Source organism: Cherax quadricarinatus, chromosome 13, assembly GCF_038502225.1.
Source record: "Cherax quadricarinatus isolate ZL_2023a chromosome 13, ASM3850222v1, whole genome shotgun sequence".
Classification (NCBI taxonomy): domain Eukaryota; kingdom Metazoa; phylum Arthropoda; class Malacostraca; order Decapoda; family Parastacidae; genus Cherax; species Cherax quadricarinatus.
The window spans coordinates 40939310-40965438 of record NC_091304.1 but is presented as its reverse complement, the minus strand read 5'-3'; the positions used below and the strand labels follow the sequence as shown (position 1 = coordinate 40965438).

The window sequence follows — 26129 nt, the reverse complement described above, 5'->3', positions numbered from 1 at the left end:
CCCTCAGCCCTTTCTACCTCTATCTCTTGCTGCCCTCTACCCCTGCACTATCCACTGCTCTGCTGTACTCCATAACCTACAAATCATCCCTCTCCCTCTTGCTACCCGATACCCTCACATCCTTCGCTGCCCTGCAGTGCTACATAGCCCTTGTGGTTTAGCTCTTCTTTTTTATTATAATAATAATAATCTACCTGCTAACTACTTTTGCTTATTGTTTGGGGTCCCAAACCTTAGGAGCTATACAAATGGGGCCTGCCTATATCTAGTGGGATTAATTTTATTGGAGCCAGCTGGCTGAGTGGTTAGTACACTGGTCTGTGAGTTTTAGGACTCGCCTGTCATGGGTTCTAACCCCACACATTCGTTGATTTGATAGGTCTGCTTCAGTCATTGAGACAGTCTAAACCATGACCAAGCATTCTTGCTTATATTTTATTAGCTGAAAAGTAGGAAAAAGCTTTGTTATTCTGTGATATTCAATTCAAAATGGGGGACATGTATTAGAAACCTCGGATGTAATTAGCAAATAGAGGAAAGAATGCTTTAGTTCCTGGAATGTCTACAGTATTTATTTTGGACTGTTTTTAAATTGGAATTTGTTGAATGTTGTAAAATTGTGCAGATTACTGATTTTTGTACATACCATTGGGTAGCTCTGATAGTTGATTGCTCAAAGACATACTGGTGAAATGCCTAGGAATTTGGTCAATTTGAGCAGAGGAATTTGCCCGTAATAGGCCTCAAAGTGAGCAGTATCACTGATGTGTAAATTGTGCTTAAGCCGACAACTTTACGCCAGTATAATTCTTTAAGTTAGATTAAATTTTGCATTTTTGATGTCATTACCTTCTGACAAAGATTCTATATCATAGATATTTTTTATAACATCACAAAATGTGATGAGTTATGAGGGTGCCTTTACAAAGTTCAACTTCAGTAACAAAAACATACACTGGGAACAAGTCAACCATACGCTAAATGAAACGAGCTGGGAAGATATCCTAATCAACATGGATCCGAACCTTTGCCTAGAAAAAAATAATTCTGTGGCACTTGAGGGCTGCTCAAGGCACAATCCATTAAGAGAAAGAAAGAAGATGTAAACTAGAAAGAAAGATGCTCCCTATACAGGTGAAAGCGAGGAATCAGAACTGCTGAGAGGGGCCAGTATATCTGAAATACGAAGGGAGGTATTGGTCACAGAAATCGCAAATATCTAACTTAAGCTTAAGGAACCTTGCAGGAGACAAGACTCTCAGGAAGAACTTAGTCATCAATGAAATTGAAGGAAACTCGTAATTCTACTTCTCTTATGCCAAATCTAAGGAAAAAACAGCATCCAGTATTGGGCCTCTGCTTAGACGAGATGGGACCTACACAGATGACATAAAAAAAATGAGTGAGATACTAAAGTCCCAATATTACTCGGTGTTCAGTGAGCCGTTAACCAGACTAAGGGTTGACAGTCTAAATGGATTTTTTATGACTGAGACTCAAAATTTGGTCACTTAAAAAATCTCTTATCCTAACACCACAAGACTTCGAAAAGGCAGTTAATGACATTCCTATGCACTCTGCCCCAGGCCCAGACTCATGGAACTCCATGCTCATCAAGAACTGAAAGAAACCCCTGTCATATAGCATCAGCATTCTATGGAGAGGGAGCATGGACAAAAGTCATCCCACAGTCACTAAAAACAAAAGACATATCCCCCACTCCTCAAAGGTGGGAGTAAAGCAATTGCGAAGAACTACAGACCAATAGCGCTAACATCCCATATCATAAAAATCTTGAAAGGGTTCTAAGAAGTAAGATCACCAACCACCTAGATACCCATCAGTTACACAACCCAAGGCAACACGGGTTTAGAGCAGATCACTCCTGTCTGTCCCAGCTATTGGACCACTATGACAAGGTCCTGGATACTTTAGAGGATAAACAAAATGCAGATATAGTATACACAGACTTTGCGAAAGCCTTTGACAAGTGCAACTATGGTGTAATAGTGCACAAAATGTGTGACAAAGGAATAACAGGAAAAGTTAGTAGATGGATCTATAACTTCGTAACAAACAGAACACAAAATGCCGTAGTAAACAGAGTAAAGTCTGGTGCGGCTACAGTGAAGAGCTCTGTTCCATAAGGCACAGTACTTGCTCCCATCCTGTTCCTCATCTTCATATTTGACATACAGAGATGTAAGCCATGTCTACTTTTGTGGATGACACTCGAATTGCCAAGACAGTGTCCTCCATCGAAGACACTGCAAGACTCCAAGCGGACATCAACCAAATCTTTAAATGGGCCACAAAAAACAATATGAAGTTCAATTAAGAGAAACTTCAACTACTCAGATATGGAAAACTTTTAAGGAAATTAAAACTTATCAGAGTATAAAACAAACTCTAACCACACAATAGAGTGGAAAACTAATTTGAAAGATCTGGGAGTGATAATGTCAGAGGATCTCGCCTTCAAAGACCACAACAAAGTATCTGTCTCATCTGCTAGAAAAATGATAGGATGGATACTGAGAACCTTCGAAACTAGGGACGCCAAGTCCATTATGATTCTCTTCAAATTGCTTGTTCTCTCTAGGCGGGAATACTGCTGTACACTAACTGTCACCTTCAAGGTATGCGAAATTACTGACCTGGAGAATGTACAGAGAACTTTCGCAGCATGCGTAAGCACAATAAAGCACCTAAATTCCTGGGAAAGGTTGAAGTCCCTTCCTTGATTATTATTCCCTAGAATGCAGGCGAGAAAGATACATGATAATGCAGTGGACCCTCGACCAAGGGCTTTAATCAGTTCCAGAGAGCTAGCCTTTAGTCGAATTAATTTTCCCCATAAGAAATAATGGAAATAGAATTAATCCGTTCCAAACACCCAAAAGTATTAAACAAAATTTTTTTTTTACATGAAATATACATTTCCCTACACAGTAACGAATGTTACATGCAAAATAAACAGTAATTAAATGTCACTTACCTTTATTGTGGAGTTGTTGTTTGAGTGATGTGCCAGCAGCAGGGGAGATTCAGGTTTTCTATTGTTTGGAAGGGGAATCCCCTTCCATAAGGACTTCAGGTACCAAGTCCTTTGGTGGGGTTACCTCCCTTCTTGTTTTTTTAATGCCACTAGGACCAGCTTGAGTCGCTGGACCCCTGTTGCACAAAATATCTGTCCAGAGAGCTCTGTTTCTCACGTGCCCTTAGGATTTCCCTAAAATGGGACACAAGAGTGTCATTGTACATGTTGCCAATATGGCTTGCAACAGCTGTGACAGGATAAAATTCATCCATAAATGTTTGCACCTTTGTAAACATTGTACACATTTCCTTAATCCCTGATGAAGGCAACTTCCTCTCTCTCTCTCCCTCCTGCTCTGAAGCACATTGCCGAGCTGTGATCTGTTGCTGTTGCACCTCAAGGTCTTGTAGGTCTGCAGTGGTTAGTTCTTCATCGTCATTCTGCACCAACTTTTCCACATCCTCGCCACAAACCTCCAACCCCATGGAATTCCCCAATGACAAAATAGCTTCCACAACTGGCATAGGCTCCTGAGGGTTAGCCCCAAACCCTTCAAAATCCCTCTCTTGTACACATTGTGGCCACAGTTTCCTCCAAGCAGAGTTCAAAGTCCTGCAACTCACTCCTTCCCAAGCCTTACCTATAAGGTTTATGCAACTGAGGATATTGAAGTGATCTTTCCAAAACTCTCTTAGGGTCAATTCAGTGTCTGAGGTCACTTCAAAGCACTTTTGAAACACTGCTTTTGTGTAGAGTTTTTTGAAGTTTGAAATGACCTGCTGGTCCATGGGCTGGAGGAGAGGAGTTGTATTAGGAGGCAAAAACTTCACTTTAACGAACCCAAACTCCCCAGCAATTTGCTCTTGCAAGTCGTGAGGATGAGCAGGAACGTTGTCCATTACCAGGAGGCACTTGAGTGACAATTTCTTTTACAGGAGGTAATTTTTCACAGTGGGGCCAAACACACCATAAAACCAGTCCATGAAAATTTCCCTAGTGACCCATGCCTTAGTGTTTGATCTCCACAGCACACACAAATTACCCTTGAAGATATTGTTTTTCTTGAACACACTGGGAGTTTGAGTGATACACCAATAAAGGCTTCACTTTGCAATCACCACTAGCATTACTACACAACATTAATGTCAACCTGTCTTTCATAGGCTTATGTCCTGGGAGTGCCTTTTCCTCCTGAGTAATGTAGGTCCTCTTTGGCATTTTCTTCCAAAACAGGCCTGTTTTGTCACAATTAAACACTTGTTCAGGTTTTAAGTTTTCAGTGTCTGTGTACTCCTTAAAGTCCTGCACATATTTTTCAGCCGCTTCGTTGTCTGAACTGGCAGTCTCGCTGTGCCTTACCACACTGTGTATGCCACTACGATTCTTAAATCTCTCAAACCAGCCTTTGCTGGCCTTAAATTCATCAATACCATCACTATTTGGAGGCATTTTCTTAATGAGATCATCATGCAACTGCCTTGCCTTCTCACATATTATTGACTGACAAACACAATCTCCTAATAATTGTTTTTCGTTTATCCACACCAACAACAGTTTCTCCACCTCTTTAATTATTTGCAATCTCTAATTTGTAAACATACTTGCACCTTTTGCAACAACAGCTTCCTTGATTGCCTTTCTGTTTGCCAAGATAATAGTGATGGTTGAATGGGGTTTGTTATATAACCTTTCCAACTCGGACATACACACTCCACTTTCATATTTTTCATTGATCTCTTTCTTCATTTCCATAGTAATTCTCACCCTATTTACCACAGGCTTGGCACTAGAAGCTTTCTTGGGGCCAATGGTGGCTTATTTATCAGTTACAAGCACAAAAAACATTGGAATAATACAAAATATATCTCGGGTACTCTTGGAATCGCCACAACGGCTTGTAAACAGTGGTACACTGAGTCTTGGAGTGGCTGGGCTTGCTCAGGCCGCACTCCGGCTGCATGGACACGTTCGGGACGAAAGCTGTTAGATGAGTTTTTCGCCATTGGTAGAGCCATTTTTTTTACGCCAAAGAGCACCGTTAGACGAATTTGGCATTAGTCGATGCCGCTGTTGGTCGGGGGTCCACTGTATACACTTGGAAAATCCTAAAGGGATTAGTACCAAACTTGCACATGAAAATCACTCTCTACAAAAGCAAAAGAACCGGCTTCGATGCAACATTCCCTCAGTGAGAAGCAGGAGGGCCACGAGTACACTAAGAGACAACACATGTCAGGGGCCCAAAACTGTTCAACTGCCTCCCAGCATACATAGGGGGGATTACAAATAGACCCCTATCTGTCTTCAAAAAGGCGCTGGACATGAACCTAAAGTCGGTACCTGATCAGCCAGGCTGTTGTTCATATGTCGGCTTATGCCATGGTGGCATTGACCCCCGAAACACACTTCAGGTAAACTCCATGTATCACAAACATTATTAGCACTTTTGTTTTTATGGATCATGGTATGGAAAGGCTTGATACTTAACACATTTCATCCTCTACTTCAGTGATTTTGCCACCCTCCATTATTCTTAGTATTGTGCCTTAAACATTTAGTTTACATTAAACGACTTGGAAAGATTTGGTTCAATACCCTTGTCCACTATTGCATTTTGAAAGTTTTCGTCTTCCTCTCTCTTTCCATTTGTATATTCATTTCTGGTCTACTTGAATCTCTAGGTTTCTTGAATGTGCTGCTTCATATACTGATTTAAAATCATTATTTTATAACTAGAACCATTCTTTTATTATTTTGTTTTGTATTCACTTTTGATACGAACTGTTTAATTTCATCTTCATGAAGGGGAGGTTGTGGGTGGCTTGGGTGTAGGGGAGTGTTGGTGGTTGAGTGGGAGGAGAGATGTTACAAGTGTGTTGTGAAGAGAGGCAAGGGTTGGATAGTGTTGTGTGCAAGAGGGCATCAACTTGTTTAATAATGCTTTTTTTTCTAGGAAGAAGATTGTGTTTTAGAATCCCTCTCCATAAATGACTCCAGACTTAAAACAGACCTGCACAACCTCCTCAATGCTCTAGGCAGTAATCACTGCCTTCAGAGTCTAGATATTAGGTAAGTTGCATCTTTAAGTATTTTCTGTGTTGGATATTAGGGAGTAACGTAAAATAAATTTGTAAAGTAAGCAAAATGCATGGCTAATTGCAAGTAATGAAAATCAAATAAGGTCTAGCTTACACAGTGTTAACCCTTTGACTGTCACAGGCCCCTTTCTTAAACTGTCATTCTATGTCGATAAATTTTTGAAAAAAAAAAAAAAATTTCTTATGAAATGATAGAGAATCTTTTCCTGATGGTAATGACACCAAAAGTTCGAAATTTGGTCGAAAACTCAAGGAATTACGCTCTCGCAAAGTTAGCAGTCTCAGCGACATACGCATATCGGCAATTTCGCCGACTTTGAGCCCTGTTTTCAGCCAATTCCGTTGTTCCAGTTGACCAAACTCATAGCTATTTCTTTAGAACTCCATTTTATCTATCAGCTGAGTACAAGAAACTGCCCATTTACCAATTCGAACTACCCAATATAGTGGTCAGAAATTGGCATTTTGGCCAATTTCACGCAAATTAAAAAAGATGCCAGTTTCAAAATAGGGTCCAGAATAAACAAGGTAGACATTCTTGGCACTAAAATAACATATCCTCTGTTCATTAGTCACATCTCTAGGCCCCTCTTATATTATTATTGCTTTCTATTTTGATTTTTTATTCATACAAAAAAATACAAAATTTACTGTTATGCAGAGTACTGCATTATTGTAAAAATTGTATAAATAATATCAGTGCACTAGTGAAAGAATATTAGACTCCCCAGTTGACGTGTATTGGACGTGTGGTGTGATTTGTTTACTCCTGAACATTGGTAAAAATCTAACATTTCCGCTACTTTGAGCTCAGTTTCAAGGTCGTTTTCATCGTCAAAGTAATGAAAATCATCTCTATTTCTGTAATATGCTTTCCATTTTATCACCTAAGACCATGAAAACGTGAATACAGCAATAAATACTATACGAAAATACACCTCAAAGTCGGCGTTTTAATCCAAAAAAAACTATAGTTTTTTTTTTTTTCTCATTACGCACTGTGTGCTGCAGGATTTTTTTTATGTGGTTCACACTGACCACACAGGCCCATTCTCTCACATGTGGGCCTACCAGCTTTCTCCCGCTTGATTTGAAGCCGCTAGAATTATTGAGTATACGACCAATTATGTAAGTGTATTTATGTAAGTGCGTTTGTACGTGTATGTTTGGGGGTCTGAAATGGACTAATCTACTTCACAATATTCCTTATGGGAATAAATTCGGTCAGTACTAGCACCTGAACATACTTCTGGATTGAAAAAATATTGTTAACCGGGGGTCCACTGTATATACGTCAGAAACAGTGGCATGTAAGACGTATTTATACGGCGTAAACAGTCAAAGGCTTAACTAAACACTGTAAGGCAGTTGTAGCAGGAAAATTGGGAAAGCTGGAATATAATAGCTACAGGAAAATGGTGAAAGCTGGAGGGATTTGTTTGAATATGGCATAAACTGGACAGCATAACAGCCAAGGAATGGTGAAAATTGGAAGCAATTGTAGCCAGGATCTGGTAAAAGCTGGAAGGTTTAATAGCAGTTCTTTGGGTATCAATCCCATTCTGTGCTATTTCTCATGGTTATGCTTTTTATCATTGGATCCGAGGACGCTGTTGGTTTTCTGTATTGTTTAGTCTTGCTGTAGCCTGTCTGGATTTTGTAGAGTAATGTTTATTGTAGAGGCTTTGACAGTAATCACTAACACTGACTGGGAGAGAGAATTTAACAATGTTCATGAAGTAATATCTTCTTCATATTGCTAAATTCTCTTTGTGTTAGTGATTACTGCCATAGTTATTCACAAATGACTTGTCATTGAACCTGAAAGATTTTACTAGTTTCACATCATAATTTTGTTACATTGGAGACTAGGAAAGTGGAGCAATGATCAGTTTTATTGTCTGTGGTAATGAAACCATTGTGTGTCCAGATGAGAAGTGAAGATTCACTTCTCTCATTAATTTTTGTATGCTCGATTATTGATGATACTAATGATTGGGTATTGGGGAGAGGTAAGGGATTGGAAGATAAAGAATCTAACAAAGTGTAAGTTATCACAGTTACTTTCTTGCTGATGATGCTGTGCTTTTGGGACACTCTGTAGAGAAGTTCAAAAGGTTTGGGGGCAAATTTGGGAGGGTATGCAAAAGAAGGAAATTAAAAGTGAACGTTGGAAAGAGCAAAGTAATGAGGGGTAACAAAAAATTTGGGTAATGTAAGATTAGATATCAGATTGGAGGGAGGGAGTATGGAGGAAGTAAATGTCTTAAAATTTAGGAGTGGATTTGTTAGCAGATGGATCTATGAAAAATGTGGTGAACCATTCAACTGACAAGGGAAAAAAGGCGAGTGGTGCACTGGGGAGTCTGTGGAGACATTATCCATAGGAGCAAAAAGGGAAATATACGAGAGTACAGTAGTACCAACGCTCTTATATGGGTTTGAAGCATGGGTCCTGAATGTTGCAGCGAGGAGGATGCTGGAGGCAGTGGAGATATTGTGTCTGAGAGCAATGTGTGGTGTGAATATTAGGTAGAGAATTCATAGCTTGGAAATTAGAAGATGCAAGGGTTACTAAAAATGCTACCCAGAGGGCTAAAGAGGGGTTGTTAAGGTGGTTTAGACGTTTAGAGAAGAGTGAACAAAATAGGATGATTTGGAAGGTATACAACTGTAGTGGAGGGAAGGTCAGGTACAGGATGTCTTAGGAAAGGTTGGAGGGATTGGGTAGAGGATGTTTTGTGTGCAGAGGGGCTTAGACATCTAACAAGTGTGTGTGTGAGCATGTTAGATAGGAGTGAGTGGAGGCAAATGGCTTTTAGGGTGATGTTCTATTGGACTGTGAGCAAGGTAACATTTATGAAGGGATTCAGGGAAACTGGTTGGTTGGATTCGAGTCTTGGAGGTGAGAAGTACAGTGCCTGTACTCTACCTCAGTGGGAGATGGACGATTCGTTGAAGAAAAAAATTAATAAACAATTGTACATGTTTAGGAGACCAGCTATTTATGAGTCTTTTGATGGACTGATGTTGATACTAGTCTTTAATAATTGTTAAATGATGTTACAGTATGCATAATATTTTTTTAAATACCACACTGGCTGTTTCTGTTAAGATAGTGGGATCCAAAAAGAAATATTCACCTGTCTTGGTTCTGAGTACTAAAACTGTTAAATTACTGTGTGTTACCATTTTAACAATGTATGATGGCCAGAAAGTTTTCAGTGATTGTGATATTCTTTGTAATAAGTATAATCCATATTATATTTAAGAGCCTTACACATTGTAAGGTTATAATTGTTGTTAAAAAGTAATGAAATAATTGTGTGATTTTTGACTTTCAGTGGCAATTACATGGGTGACAGTGGTGCACGACTTCTTGCTAAAGCTCTTCAGATAAACTCAAAACTACAGTATATAAGCTATGATAGAAATAATGTAACATTACAAGGTTATAGTGATATTGCCTATGCATTACAAAGGTAAGTTAACATTTAATGCACAACACTTACAGGCTAATATACAGAGTAGTTTTTTTAGATGTGTTGATCATTCATCACCGGTTTTTGTTAATTTTTGGGGCAAAATAAATATGTTCCTAGGAATAAAATATTAGTAATTCAATTTAAGAAGCTCAGTACAGTGTACTGTAGCATCAGTACTCTTATGGACAAAGCAAAATGGTAAAGGGCATTTACAAATAGATGAGGTAATTGATTTGATTAAAGTGTTTTAGTTTAGTTTTGAATTTAGTAAGATTGTTGCAATTTTTCAGTTCATGTGTTAAGTTATTCCACATACTTGGTCCTTGAATTTTCATAGAATTTCTGCAGATGCTCAATCAAGCACGAGGGCTGTCGGAGACGTTGGTTTCTAGTGTGATACCTATGTGTTCTGTTAGTTTCCTAGGATTGGTTGGAGTTCAGTGTCAGCAATACAATGCAATGTTTTGAACATGTGGAATAAACATTAGTAAGCATGAACTGCATTTATATTTATCTCCCTTGTATTTGTTCCCATTGGAACAGAGGAGCACTGCAGCAGGCTTACTGACTTATACCTAGCAGCTTCTCAGGCAAATTGTACCATATATACCATATGTAGGGAAGTTTTTATTGCATTTATGGATTTAGAAAAGGCATATGATAGAGTGGATAGAGGAGCAATGTGGCAGATGTTGCAAGTTTATGGAATAGGTGTTAAGTTACTAAATGCTGTAAAGAGCTTTTATGAGGATAGTGAGGCTCAGGTTAGGGTGTGTAGAAGAGAGGGAGAATACTTCCCGGTAAAAGTAGGTCTTAGACAGGGATGTGTAATGTCACCATTGTTGTTTAATATATTTATAGATGGGGTTGTAAAAGAAGTAAATGCTAGGGTGTTCGGGAGAGGGGTAGGATTAAATTATGGGGAATCAAATTCAAAATGGGAATTGACACAGTTACTTTTTGCTGATGATACTGTGCTTATGGGAGATTCCAAAGAAAAATTGCAAAGGTTAGTGGATGAGTTTGAGAATGTGTGTAAAGGTAGAAAGTTGAAAGTGAACATAGAAAAGAGTAAGGTGATGAGGGTATCAAATGATTTAGATGAAGAAAAATTGGATATCAAATTGGGGAGGAGTATGGAAGAAGTGAATGTTTTCAGATACTTGGGAGTTGACGTGTCGGCAGATGGATTTATGAAGGATGAGGTTAATCATAGAATTGATGAGGGAAAAAAAGGTGAGTGGTGCGTTGAGGTATATGTGGAGTCAAAAAACGTTATCTATGGAGGCAAAGAAGGGAATGTATGAAAGTATAGTAGTACCAACACTCTTATATGGGTGTGAAGCTTGGGTGGTAAATGCAGCAGCGAGGAGACGGTTGGAGGCAGTGGAGATGTCCTGTCTAAGGGCAATGTGTGGTGTAAATATTATGCAGAAAATTCGGAGTGTGGAAATTAAGAGAAGGTGTGGAGTTAATAAAAGCATTAGTCAGAGGGCAGAAGAGGGGTTGTTGAGGTGGTTTGGTCATTTAGAGAGAATGGATCAAAGTAGAATGACATGGAAAGCATATAAATCTATAGGGGAAGGAAAGAGGGGTAGGGGTCGTCCTCGAAAGGGTTGGAAAGAGGGGGTAAAGGAGGTTTTGTGGGCGAGGGGCTTGGACTTCCAGCAAGCGTGCATGAGCGTGTTAAATAGGAGTGAATGGAGACGAATGATAATTGGGACCTGACGATCTGTTGGAGTGTGAGCAGGGTAATATTTAGTGAAGGGATTCAGGGAAACTGGTTATTTTCATATAGTCGGACTTGAGTCCTGGAAATGGGAAGTACAATGCCTGCACTTTAAAGGAGTGGTTTGGGATATTGGCAGTTTGGAGGGATATGTTGTGTATCTTTATACGTATATGCTTCTAAACTGTTGTATTCTGGGCACCTCTGCAAAAGCAGTGATAATGTGTGAGTGTGGTGAAAGTGTTGAATGATGATGAAAGTATTTTCTTTTTGGGGATTTTCTTTCTTTTTTGGGTCACCCTGCCTCGGTGGGAGACGACCGACTTGTTGAAAAAAAAAAGAAGTGTAGAAACTCGCCACAACTATACCAAAACATGTGCCTAAGATGAATGCATAGAAAAAAAATTGGTAATAAGCAAGAAAATGCCATAGTATTGTAATAAAATGCCATTGTTGTTGTCAATGTTAGTTGGTAATAACACCAAAGCATTCACTGTGAGCTGTTTACTTTCTACCCGCCTGAGTCGGCAGCCAACTTTTTCCAGGTCAGAAAAGTTTTCATGGCTGAGTCTTACATTTTAAAGCATGATGGTACAATAAAGTGGTTCCTTTCTTACAAATCCTGATCAAATTTCATTTGTGATGTATTGAAAATGGAAATTGTGGTAGGACAACTGTAGGAGTTAAGTGTAGTTTCCCTCAGTTAACTTCATTTTGAAATAAAATGTTGCTTATACACCTTACAGTAAAATGTTGATAACCAGCATGATTGCTTTGACAGCTCTTATAAGTATATCCCTTACTGATCCTGTGGTTCATAATAGAAACATTACAAGGGCACAATATTCACCTGGCTAATCATTTTTAAGCAGTAATGCTTTACTTAAAATAGGCAAAGTTGAGAGGGTTTTTTGGTCTGGAGACTAAAACTTGTGATGACATTTTGGTCCAACTTGGACCATTAACTAACCACACAGTCACATTATTGTGCCTCTGTTTTTTTGTGAGAATGTTTCAATTTAAATTTGATGAAAATTACTATGGTAAGTATTCCAAAAGTTATTTCTTCAGACAACCTGATAACTCTTGAAACTGCTGAATATGATGTGGCTCTTGCAACGCTATATTGCTTTTGTACTTTGGAAATATAAGAACACAGGATGACTTTTTAAGTTAGCTATACTATTACTTTAATAATGTTTTGTATATTTATGCTATACTGTGATGTTCCTACATATGTTACTGTATACATTAGTGATAATCAGTAGACCAAAATGATAAGCAGATTGGATATGAATTTCTTTTTAAGCATTTTAGATTACTGATATTTTATAATTGTCCATGCAACATTAAATTTCCTCTTACTCTTTCCTCAAGAAGTAACCTAAAAGTTACTGATACAGATTGAAAGTCTCAATTTATTACCCAGAAATCAGATGAAAATACGTAATGCTTATTAAATTTTCACTTTTATTAACTTGGAATAGGAACTATTCTAAGGAGGAAGATTTATTTTAACTAAATTTTTTTTTTTTCTAAAATTCTAGCAATTACTGCGTAAAGTTTATGCCATTTCCTGTACATGATGCTATGCTGTGTATGAAGACAGCACCAGAGCGAACAGAGAATATAATGCGCAGAATTCAAGACACGCTGTATAGAAACGTATCTCCAATGAAATATTCAAATGGACAGGCATTTAGATTACAACAGGTGTGTGCTCTTCTTAGGTTCGTTTACAGTTTTTAACTCATTAATATTCTGTTGATAATTGATTGTATAAAATTTACAGATTATCAAATAAAAAAAATTGAATATGCCATGTATCTGGTTAATCATTTTATATATATTTATTAGAATTGTGTTTTGCATATCTAAAGATTTTGTTTACTGTACACTGCAGTACATACAAACTTCAGATGGATGCAATCAATTCATCATTTGCAGATTACAGTTTTAGCTCTGATACATTTACTATATCATTAAATTTTTTTTTCTTAGGGCTTTTTGTTAAGTTCAACACAGCAGCAAGTGGATCGCTTGGTGCTACAGACTGGTGAAGTTGTTCGAACTTTGCGTCGGTCTGGGAGTGACTTTGGTGGCTCCAACTCCCTACAGTGGGCCGAGGGACTTATCACAGATGCTGACAGCTCTAAACAGGTAAGTCTGAAGAGTTTTTTCTTATCTGGTTTACCTTATAATTTTGTGGAAGTCATTCTGATTTACAAGTTATAAAAAAAATTAACTTTAACCTTCTGGATGAAGGGAGGTAGAAGTTGGGACAGTGTCCATTAAATACAGAATTGGTCATTATTATTACAGTTTGCTGGGTAAATTGATTTCAGATTTAATGAGTAGGTGGTTCATTACAGAATTCTGTTAATTCCAGAATTGTCTGTTACAATCATTTAAAATAATCTCATCATATCTTGTATCTTTGTGTTGTGGAGGTCTCAATTGCCCATTACAATGTTTTTCACATTGAAGCCTGCTACTACAATCCCCATCCCTTTACCCAAGGTCCTATTGAAGCTAAAACCTTGGGTAGTTTCAAATTTAGAATGGATAAAGGCATGAGTGAGAGGGGTTCGATTTGAGTGGGACTTGCACGTGAGTAAATAGAATTATCAAAGCTTATTGCTTGGATAGCATTTATTCTGTTAGTGGGTTGGATTTGTGAAGGACCTGCCAATTATAGGCCAACAGGCCTAATAGTGTTTTTCCTGTATGTTTATGAGTGGAACAGTCTGCCTAGTATAGTTATAAGAACATAAGAAAGGAGGAAAACTGCACCAGGCCTGTTGGCACATACAGTAGGGCCCCGCTTTACGGCGTTTCACTTTACGGCGTTCCGCTAATACGGTCATTTCAAATTATGACCAAATCTCGCTATATGGCTCCCCCCAAATGACTTTCTAATACGGTCACCGCGCCCCACCCTGTTTGTTTACATTCTCCGTGAGCTCAGTAAGCACTAAGTCTCCATTTTGTCTGGAAACTCCAAAATTTCAAATGTTTTTAAAAGTTATTTCATATTTTATATATATATATATTTTTTTTTCAACAAGTCAGCTGTCTCCCACCGAGGCAGGGTGACCCAAAAAAGAAAGAAAATCCCCAAAAAGAAAATACTTTCATCATCATTCAACACTTTCACCACACTCGCACATTATCACTGTTTTTGCAGAGGTGCTCAGAATACAACAGTTTAGAAGCATACACATATAAAGATACACAACATATCCCTCCAAACTACCAATATCCCAAACCCCTCCTTTAAAGTGCAGGCATTGTACTTCCCATTTCCAGGACTTAAGTCCGACTATATGAAAATAACAGGTTTCCCTGAATCCCTTCACTAAATATTACCCTGCTCACACTCCAACAGATCGTCAGGTCCCAAGTACCATTCGTCTCCATTCACTCCTATCTAACACGCTCACACACACTTGCTGGAAGTCCAAGCCCCTTGCCCACAAAACCTCCTTTACCCCCTCTCTCTAACCCTTTCGAGGACGACCCCCTACCCCGCCTTCCTTCCCCTATAGATTTATGTGCTTTCCATGTCATTCTACTTTGATCCATTCTCTCTAAATGACCAAACCACCTCAACAACCCCTCTTCTGCCCTCTGGCTAATACTTTTATTAACTCCACACCTTTTCCTAATTTCCACACTCCGAATTTTCTGCATAATATTTACACCACACATTGCCCTTAAACAGGACATCTCCACTGCCTCCAACCGTCTCCTCGCTGCTGCATTTACCACCCAAGCTTCACACCCATATAAGAGTGTTGGTACTACTATACTGTCATACATTCCCTTCTTTGCCTCCATAGATAATGTTTTTTGACTCCACATATACCTCAATGCACCACTCGTCTTTTTTCCCTCATCAATTCTATGATTAACCTCATCCTTCATAAATCCATCCGCCGACACGTCAACTCCCAAGTATCTGAAAACATTCACTTCTTCCATACTCCTTCTCCCCAATTTGATATCCAATTTTTCTTTATCTAAATCATTTGACACCCTGATCACCTTACTCTTTTCTATGTTCACTTTCAACTTTCTACCTTTACACACATTCCCAAACTCATCCACTAACCTTTGCAATTTTTCTTTAGAATCTCCCATAAGCACAGTATCATCAGGAAAAAGTAACTGTGTCAATTCCCATTTTGAATTTGATTCCCCATAATTTAATCCCACCCCTCTCCCAAACACCCTAGCATTTACTTCTTTAACAACCCCATCTATAAATATATTAAACAACCATGGTGACATTACACATCCCTTTCTAAGACCTACTTTTACCGGGAAGTAGTCTCCCTCTCTTCTACACACCCTAACCTGAGCCTCACTATCCTCATAAAAACTCTTTACAGCATTTAATAACTTGCCACCTATTCCATATACTTGCAACATCTGCCACATTGCTCCTCTAGCCACTCTATCATATGCCTTTTCTAAATCCATAAATGCAATAAAAACTTCCCTACCTTTATCTAAATACTGTTCACATATATGCTTCAATGTAAACACTTGATCTACACATCCCCTACCCACTCTGAAACCTCCTTGCTCATCCGCAATCCTACTTTCTGTCTTACCTCTAATTCTTTCAATTATAACCCTACCGTACACTTTTCCTGGTATACTCAGTAAAGTTATTCCTCTATAATTTTTACAGTCTCTTTTGTCCCCTTTCCCTTTATATAAAGGGACTATACATGCTCTCCACCAATCCCTAGGTACCTTCCCCTCTTTCATACATTTATTAAACAAAAGTACCAACCACTCCAACACTATATCCCCCCCTGCTTTTAACATTTCTGTCATGATGCCATCAGTTCCAGCTGCTTTACCCCCTTTCATTTTACGTAATGCCTCACGTACCTCCCCCACACTTATATTCTGCTCTTCTTCACTCCTAAAAGATGGTATACCTCCCTGACCAGTGCATGAAATTACTGCCTCTGTTTCTTCCTTAACATTTAAAAGTTCCTCAAAATATTCCCGCCATCTACCTAATACCTCCATCTCCCCATCTACTAACTCCCCTACTCTGTTTTTAACTGACAAATCCATACTTTCCCTAGGCTTTCTTAACTTGTTTAACTCCAAATTTTTTTCTTATTTTCATTAAAATTTCTTGACAGTGCCTCTCCCACTCTATCATCTGCTCTCCTTTTGCACTCTCTCACCACTCTCTTTACCTTTCTTTTACTCTCCATATACTCTGCTCTTCTTATAACACTTCTGCTTTGTAAAAACCTCTCATAAGCTACCTTTCTCTCTTTTATCACACCCTTTACTTCATCATTTCACCAATCACTCCTCTTTCCTCCTGCCCCCACCCTCCTATAACCACAAACTTCTGCCCCACATTCTAATACTGCATTTTTAAAACTATTCCAACCCTCTTCAACCCCCCCACTACTCATCTTTGCACTAGCCCACCTTTCTGCCAATAGTTGCTTATATGTCACCCGAACTTCCTCCTCCCTTAGTTTATACACTTTCACTTCCCTCCTACTTGTTGTTGCCTCCTTCCACTTGTCCCATCTACCTCTTACTCTAACTGTAGCTACAACTAAATAATGATCCGATATATCAGTTGCCCCTCTATAAACATGTACATCCTGGAGCCTACCCATCAACCTTTTATCCACCAATACATAATCTAATAAACTACTTTCATTACGTGCTACATCATACCTTGTATATTTATTTATCCTCTTTTTCATAAAATATGTATTACTTATTACCAAATCTCTCTCTACACATAGCTCAATTAAAGGCTCTCCATTTACATTTACCCCTGGCACCCCAAATTTACCTACTACTCCCTCCATAACATTTTTACCCACTTTAGCATTGAAATCACCAACCACCATTACTCTTACACTTGATTCAAAACTCCCCACGCATTCACTCAACATTTCCCAAAATCTCTCTCTCTCTCCTCTACACTTCTCTCTTCTCCAGGTGCATACACGCTTATTATAACCCACTTTTCACATCCAATCTTTATTTTACTCCACATAATCCTTGAATTAATACATTTATAGTCCCTCTTTTCCTGCCATAGCTTATCCTTCAACATTATTGCTACTCCTTCTTTAGCTCTAACTCTGTTTGAAACCCCTGACCTAATCCCATTTATTCTTCACTGAAACTCTCCCACCCCTTCAGCTTTGTTTCATTTAAAGCCAGGACATCCAGCTTCTTCTCATTCATAACATCCACAATCATCTCTTTCTTATCATCTGCACAACATCCACGCACATTCAGACTTCCCACTTTGACAATTTTCTTCTTCTTATTCTTTTTAGTAATCTTTACAGGAAAAGGGGTTACTAGCCCATTGTTCCTGGCATTTTAGTTGACTTTTACAACATGCATGGCTTACGGAGGAAAGATTCTTATTCCACTTTCCCATGGATATAAAAGGAAAAGTAATAAGACCAAGAACTATTAAGATAAAATCAAAGAAAACTCAGATGAGTGTGTATAAATAAATGTGTACATGTATGTGTAGTGTGACCTAAGTGTAAGTAGAAGTAGCAAGACATACCTGTAATCTTGCATATTTATGAGACAGACAAAAGACATCAGCAATCCTTCCATCATGTAAAACAATCACAGGCTTTTGTTTTACACTCGCTTGGCAGGACGGTAGTACTTCCCTGGGTGGTTGCTGTCTACCAACCTACTACCTGTAATTTTCGAATATAACAAAAAAAAAGTAGATGAAAGTTTTTTTTACGTTTTCAAATGTAAAAAAGAAAAAATACATTTTTTACATACTTTCAAATGTTGAAAAAACGTAGATCTATGTTTGGACTGTTTAAGGGTTAAGAACTCTTGAAAAAAGCTGATCAGGACCAGGCAATAGATTTTGCTTCAAACGGTCTATCTGTTTGATAACCATTTTGCTAGTGACTGTGGTATTACATAATTTATCTTTTTCAGGCCCACTAAAAAAAATAAGTATTGGGATATTATTAGTGTCTTCCTAAGTAAAAACTGAGAGAATATAATTATGTATTAAAAATAGAGCACATTTCATTTTCTTTATCAGTAAGAACTCCATAGTTATTGTTAAGGGGACCTATCTTATCACTAATTTTTGTTCTGTAAACCTGGAAAAAAATTTTTGGGTTAGTTTTTGAATCCCTAGCAACTTTAATTTCATAGTCCCGTTTAGCTTTTCTTATCCCCTTTTTAATGTCCCTCTTGATGTCAATGTATGATTTATAAGATGATCCTCACCTCTTTTGATGTGCCTATAAATTCCTTTTTTCTCTCCTAAAAGATATTTGAGCCTATTTTTCATCCATTTTGGGTCATTTCTGTTCGATCTAATTTCCTTATATGGGATAAATATCCTTTGGGCAGCATGTATTGTGTTAAGAAAGCTGTCATACTGATAGCTCTCTTCGTTACCCCAGTCCACAGATGATAAGTGTTCTCTAAGCCCGTTGTAATCTGCTATGCGGAAATCTGGGACCATTACTGTATTATCACTACATTCATACTTCCATTCAATGCTAAAGGTAATTGATTTGTGATGGCTTGTGCCGAGTTCCTCTGTAATTTCTAAATTATTAACGAGGGTTTCCTTGTTTGCCAAAAGCAAGTCAAGCAGGTTATTTCCCCTTGTAGGCTCTGTCACAGAGTGCTTCAAAAAACAATCCTGAACTACTACTAAGAAGTTGTTTAATTTTAAATTCCCAGTCAAGAAATTCCAATCAATCTGACTTAAAGTTAAAATCTCCTAGAATTACTGTGTTATGGTGCCTTGTGGCCTTAACAATTTCCTCCCATAGTAGTCTCCCTTGGTCCCTATCTAAGTTTGGGGAATGGTATATCACATATAAAATCAATTTTTCATGCCCCTCTGAAAATTATATCAAGACACTGTGTGTTACTTCAGACTTAATACCCATTTTTATGCAACAGTTCAAGCGATCTCGGACATACAGTGCCACCCCACCCCCTTCCCGATACTTCTATCTACTTGGAACAATTTGAAACCCTGAATGTGACATTCTGCAGGCATGTCCCGACTTTTTGAATTAAACCACGTCTCAGTTATGGCAAATACATCAATGTTACCTGCACTTGTAACTAATCTCAACTCGTCCATCATATTCTTATCACTACAGGTATTAGCATAATGTATATTTCAAGACCCTCCTTTTTCTTTACCCTTCCTGCTCATTTCTGTTTTTCCACTAAACCTATTACTCTCCTTGTCACCTAGTGCCACTGACTTTCCAATATCCACCTCATTCTGCCTATTACTTGTTCCCCTAGAACTCGTAATATTACTACACTGGGACTTCACTGTTTTCCTGCCAAAACCCATACCACTAACTATTCTTAGTTTAAAGTCCTAACAGCTCCCTCCACTGCAGTTGCCAGTGCCCCCACCCCAGACCTAGATAAGTGAACCCCATCCCTGGCATACATGTCATTTCTGCCATAGAAGAGGTCCCAGTTGTCAATGAATATTACCGCATTTTCCTTACAGTATTTGTCCAGCCAGCAATTGACACCAATTGCCCTGGACAACCATTCATTTCCAATTCCTCTCCTTGGCAAAATACCACATATGACAGGGTTCCCTCCCTTCCTCCTAATTATCTCTATTGCTGACCTATACCTGCTAATCAGGTCCTCACTCCTACGTCTGCCAACATCGTTGCTTCCAGCACTGAAACAGATAATAGGATTTCTCCCATTACCTATCATGATGTCATCCAGATGGCTAACAATATCCTTCATCCCAGCCCCAGGAAAACACACCCTCTGCATCCTACTCCTATCCTTCAAGCAGAAGGCCCTATCCATGTACCTAACCTGGCTATCCCCAACAACAACGTTTTTACCTCCTTGGCGTCGTTCATCGTGATGTTCCCAGTAGTGGTCTTACATTCATCAGGCAGCACGGAGAATGGGCTCGATGTTTCCACAGCAGTTTCCTGGATCTTCGTTGATTCTACCTCTCCATCTGTCCTCTTGATCCTTAGTTTTGTCCCATGCTTTCCAGCCACTGTCCAGGTTCCTTTCTTGGCTTGAGGATTCTCAATAGGTGGATTACTACGAATCATCTTGTTTTCCTCAGTCAGTCACTGTATCTCAAGCTTAGCCATCCTCATTTCTTCCTTTAGCTGCTGGTAGAGCTGCTCAAGAGAGGACAGCTTGTTCAGATTCACAAAGAGAAAAAAAATTAAACCAAACAAACACCAGAAACATTATCAATGGGAACACTGCTGATTCATTGAGTCGATCTGTTTATGCAAGGAGCTGTTGATGAGAATGCTACTCTCATATCATCATCGGCTTTCAATCAGTTCCTGGTCTTTGTCTTCATTGCTACTAAACTTGAGAACCCTGATTCACATAAGTATGTAGTGACAAAAGGAACAAGCACTTGGAATGCATGTTGAGTAAGGAGTGGAAATGAATCTTCGGGTTTTACCCAAAAATGAACACCAACCTTTTCAAATTCTTCTCTAAGAGAAGCTGAATTATAATTCAGTTATCAGGTACATCAAATATTTACCCCTTGCCATGTAATTTTTTACCCCATTGGGTAAATTTAACTCTGGTTGAGAATTACTGATCTATGACATCAGCATTAACCTAAAGTTGAGTACATATCGGTATCGGCAAACAATTTCATATCCCATTTCTAAACGAGTCTACCTTTGAACAGGATAGTGACTTGTCAGTGGTGATGTTCTAGAAGAAGAAAAAAAAACTCAATCGACTCATTTTTCAGGTGTACGTAAAAGCACCCCTAATCTTGTGTAACAGTGTTTGTCAGGGCTCCTCTTGTCTGAGAAGTTTAGTTTACACAGCAGCAGAATAAATCTGTTGACAAGGACGAGATCACTGAATGCCAGGGTACATGTTGTGTTCTGTTGAATAGTATGATGCAGTGTTGTGGTTATAGATATGTGGCAAAAGCATGATTGTGGCAAGGGAGACACATTGTACATCTCGGACGCGGTTCTCTCTTTCCACTCGTTAGGTGACAGTTGTGGTAAAGCAAATGTGTTTGTAATTGTATACTTGTATGTTGGTTTGCATCACTTAATAGTTCACCAGGGGTTCATCAGAATACATTCAAAGAAATATTTCATCCAAGTTGTCGCTTAGGGTACAGTTCATTAAGATTATACTGTGCTTGTGTGTGTATTGTCAAAGTGATGGGGATTAAGCACATAATGTGTATTTGCCTGGTACTCCCAGGCATGGTCTAGTGGTTGCTGGTTGTTTGTGACTGGTGGTTGTGGTGGTGGTTGTGTATAGTGGACATTGCCTCGAGCGGATGGGAATTGAGATACGGCACTGGTGCTGCATGCTTCTTTGTCTGCAGTGCTACACGAGTCACCAGTATTGCTTACAATTAACTACCCATGCCAGTGTAAGTACCTTCGTTATCACTTTCTCTTGCTGGAGCTGGGCTTCAGGATCCTCCACATTCGTTGAGGATGGCCCTAGACACACTACCAGACCATGTGCATTGCTGTATTAAATGGTGCTTCACAGGGAAAAAAATCACCCTCACCATCACTTGTCTGATAATCAATTGCTAGGAAATCAGTGTCATCACTACTGTTCACATCTGTTAGCAAACCATGGGAGAATATGAGCTTTCACTTACAGCATAGACATGTTGTGGACACCGACTCTTGAGGTAGATGGTTGGGGATTATCAGGGTTTTCAACAGTTTTTCCTCAGCCTTTTTCCTTGTCACTTTGGACCATTTTGTCTGGAAAACCTTACAGTGGACACCTGGATTAAGACGTCATCAGATTAAGTAATAATCGGATTAAGTAATGTTTTTGCGTCAAAATATTGGCGCGATAAATGACACTGAACTCAGTCATTCGTCCCAAGCGTGTCTGCGTGCCATGAATGGCCTGGACACTCCATGTACAGCCAGTGTGCCATTGTTTACCAGCCAGTGAGGACGATTCCACGCATACATGCGATACATTTTGTATTATTCCCTTGTTTTTAGTGCTTGTAACTGCTAAATATGCTACTATGGGCCCAAAGAAAGCTAGTGCCAGTCCTTTGGTAAAGAGGGTGAGAAACACTATAAAATTCAAGAGAAAAGTTTGTAGAAAGATGCAAAAGGTGGTGGTAGAGGGTGGTAGTGATGGTGGTACACCAGCCAGGGTACTTCCCTACACACCAGCCAGAGTACTTCCCCAAACACACACCAGCCAGGGTACTTCCCCACACACACCAGCCAGGGTACTTCCCCACACACACCAGCCAGGGTACTTCCAAACACACACACCAGCCAGGGTACTTCCCCACACACACCAGCCAGGGTACCTCCCCACACACACCAGCCAGGGTACTTCCCCACACACACCAGTCAGGGTACTTCCCCACACACACCAGCCAGGGTACTTCCCCACACACACCAGCCAGGGTACTTCCCCACACACACCAGCCAGGGTACTTCCCCACACACATATTTTGAGTGGGACTTGTGCATGAGTGAATAGAATTATCAAAGCTTATTGCTTGAAGTACGTGTATTGAAAATTGGGTTGGGCAAATATGATTCTGTTAGTGGGATGGTTTGTGAAGGACCTGCCTAGTATGGGCCAACAGGCCTGCTGCAGTGTTCCTGCTTTCTTATTTGCAAACATTTTTGGATGAACATCACCCTGACACAGCTGTTGCAGGCCATGCTGGCAACATCTACAATGACAATGTTGTGTCCCATTTTAGCCCTTTCAGGGTCCCCAGGCCCTCTCCCAGACTTGTTCTCAGGGTTGCCCAAATTTAAAAAAAAAAAAAAATTCTTATGAAAAGATGGAGAATCTTTTCCCGATCATAATGACACCAAAAGTATGAAATTTGATGGAAAACTTACGGAATTATGCTCTGGCGAAGTTAGCGGTCTCGACGATGTTTACGCATTGGTGATTTTGCCCACTTTGAGCCCTATTTTTGGCCAATTCCAGTGTACTAGTCGACAAAAATCATAACTATTTCGCTAGAAATTTTTTTCTATCGAATGAGTACATGAAACCACCCATTTACCGATTTCAACTATCCAGTACAGTGGTCAGAATTTAGCAATTTTGCCAATTTCACACAAATTTCAAAAGATGCTAATTTTCAAACAGGGTTCAGAATAAACAAGAAAGACATTCCTGGCACTAAAATAACATTTCCTCTGTTCATTAGTAATGTCCCCACGCCCCTCTTACATTCTTTTGCTTTCCACTTAGAATTTATAGTCACACAAAAAAATAGAAGATTTACTGTTATGCAGACTACTGCATTAGTGTAGAAATGGTATAAATAATATTGGCGCACTTGTGAAAGAATATTAGACTAACCAGTTGACGTGTATTGGATGCTTAGCATGATTTGTTTACTCTTGAACTTTGGTAAAAATCGAACGTTTCTGCTACTTTGAGCTCAATTTCAAGGTACTTTTCATTGTTAAACCAGTCAAAATCATCTCAATTTCTGCAATATGTCTTCCATTCTATAAAATGAGATCAGGAAAACTAGAATACAACAATAAATAACATACGAAAATACAGTGCAATGTCGCTGTTTTAATCCAAAAGCACGGTCAAAGTTTTTTTTTCTCATTACGCACTGTGTGCTGAAGGATTTTTTTATACTGCGCACGCTGACCACATAGACCCATTCTTTCATATGTATGCCTTCCAGCTTTCTCTCGCTAGATTTGAGGGCGCTAGAATTTAGGCGTACACTGTCAGCTGCTGCTGCTGCTGTAGCATCGTCTGCTGCTGCTGTAACATCGTCTGTTGCTGCTGTAGCGTCGTCTGTTGCTGCTGTACCACCGTCAGCTGCTGCTGCTGCTGTAGCATCGTCTGCTGCTGCTGCTGTAGCATCGTCTGCTGCTGCTGTAACATCGTCTGTTGCTGCTGTAGCATCGTCTGCTGCTGCTGTACCACCGTCAGCTGCTGCTGCTGTAGCATCGTCTGCTGCTGCTGTAACATCGTCTGTTGCTGCTGTAGCATCGTCTGTTGCTGCTGTACCACCGTCAGCTGCTGCTGCTGCTGTAGCATCGTCTGCTGCTGCTGTAACATCGTCTGCTGCTGCTGTAGCATCGTCTGTTGCTGCTGTACCAACGTCAGCTGCTGCTGCTGCTGTAGCACCGTTGTTGGTGTGGCTTATTGAGAATACCAAGAAACAATTAACCCCAGAGGATTTTCCACCCAGGATAACCCAAAAAAGTCAGTGTCATCGAAGACTGTCTAACTTATTTCCATTGGGGTCCTTAATCTTGTCTCCCAGGATGCAACCCACACCAGTCGACTAACACCCAGGTGAACAGGAAAAATGCCTGGAACTAGTGCTCATATTGGTGAATTTAAAGCCAGCAAAGGTTGGTTTGAGAGATTTAAGAATCGTAGTGGCATACACAGTGTGATAAGGCCTGTTCTGGAAGAAAATGCCAAACAGGACCTACAGTACTCAGGAGGAAAAGGCACTCCCAGGACACAGTGTCTCATCAGTCATTGCTGCATCTTCAATAAAGGTAAGTGTCATTTATTCTTCATTTAGTAGACTAGTACATGCACAATATATACTGTGCATGTACTACTCTACTATTGTGCATGTATCCTTCTCTTTGTGTGTGGGAAAATGTATATTTCATGTGGTAAAATTTTTTTTTTCATACTTTTGGGTGTCTTGCACGGATTAATTTGATTTCCATTATTTCTTATGGGGAAAATTCATTTAGTACTTCAAAAACCCTGGTGCGTAAGCCGTACTAATACGTCCGAAACCCTGCAAGGGTTAGGGAAATCTTAGAGATGCCAGAAACAGAGCTCTCTGGACAGATATTTAGTGCCACAGGTGTGCAGTGACTCTCAAGCTGGTCCAGTGGCATTAAAAAACAAAGAAGGGAAGTAACCCCAGAAAAGGACTTGGTACCTGAAGTCTTTATGGAAGGGGATTCTCCTTCCAAACAATAGTACACCTCCATCCTCTCCCCTCCTCCCTTTTCATCACTCATCAGTAAGTCTTCAGTAAAGGTAAGTGTCATTTTAGTAATGTTTTACTCTGCATGTATCATTGTTTTCTGTGTAGGGAAATGTATATTTAATTTTAAAAATTTTTTTTGTTTAATACTTTTGGGTGTCTGGAACGGATTAATTGGATTTCCTTTATTTCTTATGGGGAAAATTAATTCGGATTAAGTCAGATTCAGTATAAGACACTCTTTCTGGAATGGATTAACCCTTAAACGGTCCAAACGTATATATACGTCCACGTGCGTAGCGCCCCAAATTTTTTGAGAGGAAAAAAATTTTTTTTTTAATATGAAAAAGGAGCATATGGTACCCAGGCATCCCCAATTATTTTAATATGGCGCACAGTGAGTGTGCACACCCATTCTCTCATGTCTAGGTGACTCAGGCTTATCGTGGCCATGTTGAATGAATGACAAAGTAAACGTATGTATGCGTTTGGGGCGCTACACACGTGAACATATATATACGTTCGGACCGTTTAAGGGTTAATTACGTTATCCGAGAGTTCCACTGTAATTCATTCCCAGAATCTGTCCTCATTGATGGAAGTGTCATTGGTGAATAATAAATGCTTTATTTTTCTTGGAGTAAGAGTATCTTGACAGTGAGCCATGGTGAACAATCCACTAACATGGCTTTCCCATGATGTATTACAGCAACCCTGATTTTTTGTATACTGCATACACTGACTGCACAGATTT

The 26129-nt window shown here is 39.4% G+C and overlaps 1 protein-coding gene across 6 annotated transcripts in view; it reads left to right on the top strand.

The window, feature by feature from the left end:
- Window positions 1-26129, top strand: part of LRR (Leucine-rich repeat) — a 705864-nt gene that overhangs the window by 575849 nt on the left and 103886 nt on the right. For all 6 annotated transcript variants that reach the window (XM_070084670.1, XM_070084668.1, XM_070084669.1 and 3 more), the window contains 4 exons: window positions 5994-6109; window positions 9483-9620; window positions 12900-13065; window positions 13354-13512. In XM_070084670.1, coding sequence (XP_069940771.1) covers window positions 5994-6109; window positions 9483-9620; window positions 12900-13065; window positions 13354-13512 — 579 coding nt within the window. The remainder of the gene's footprint in view (window positions 1-5993; window positions 6110-9482; window positions 9621-12899; window positions 13066-13353; window positions 13513-26129) is intronic.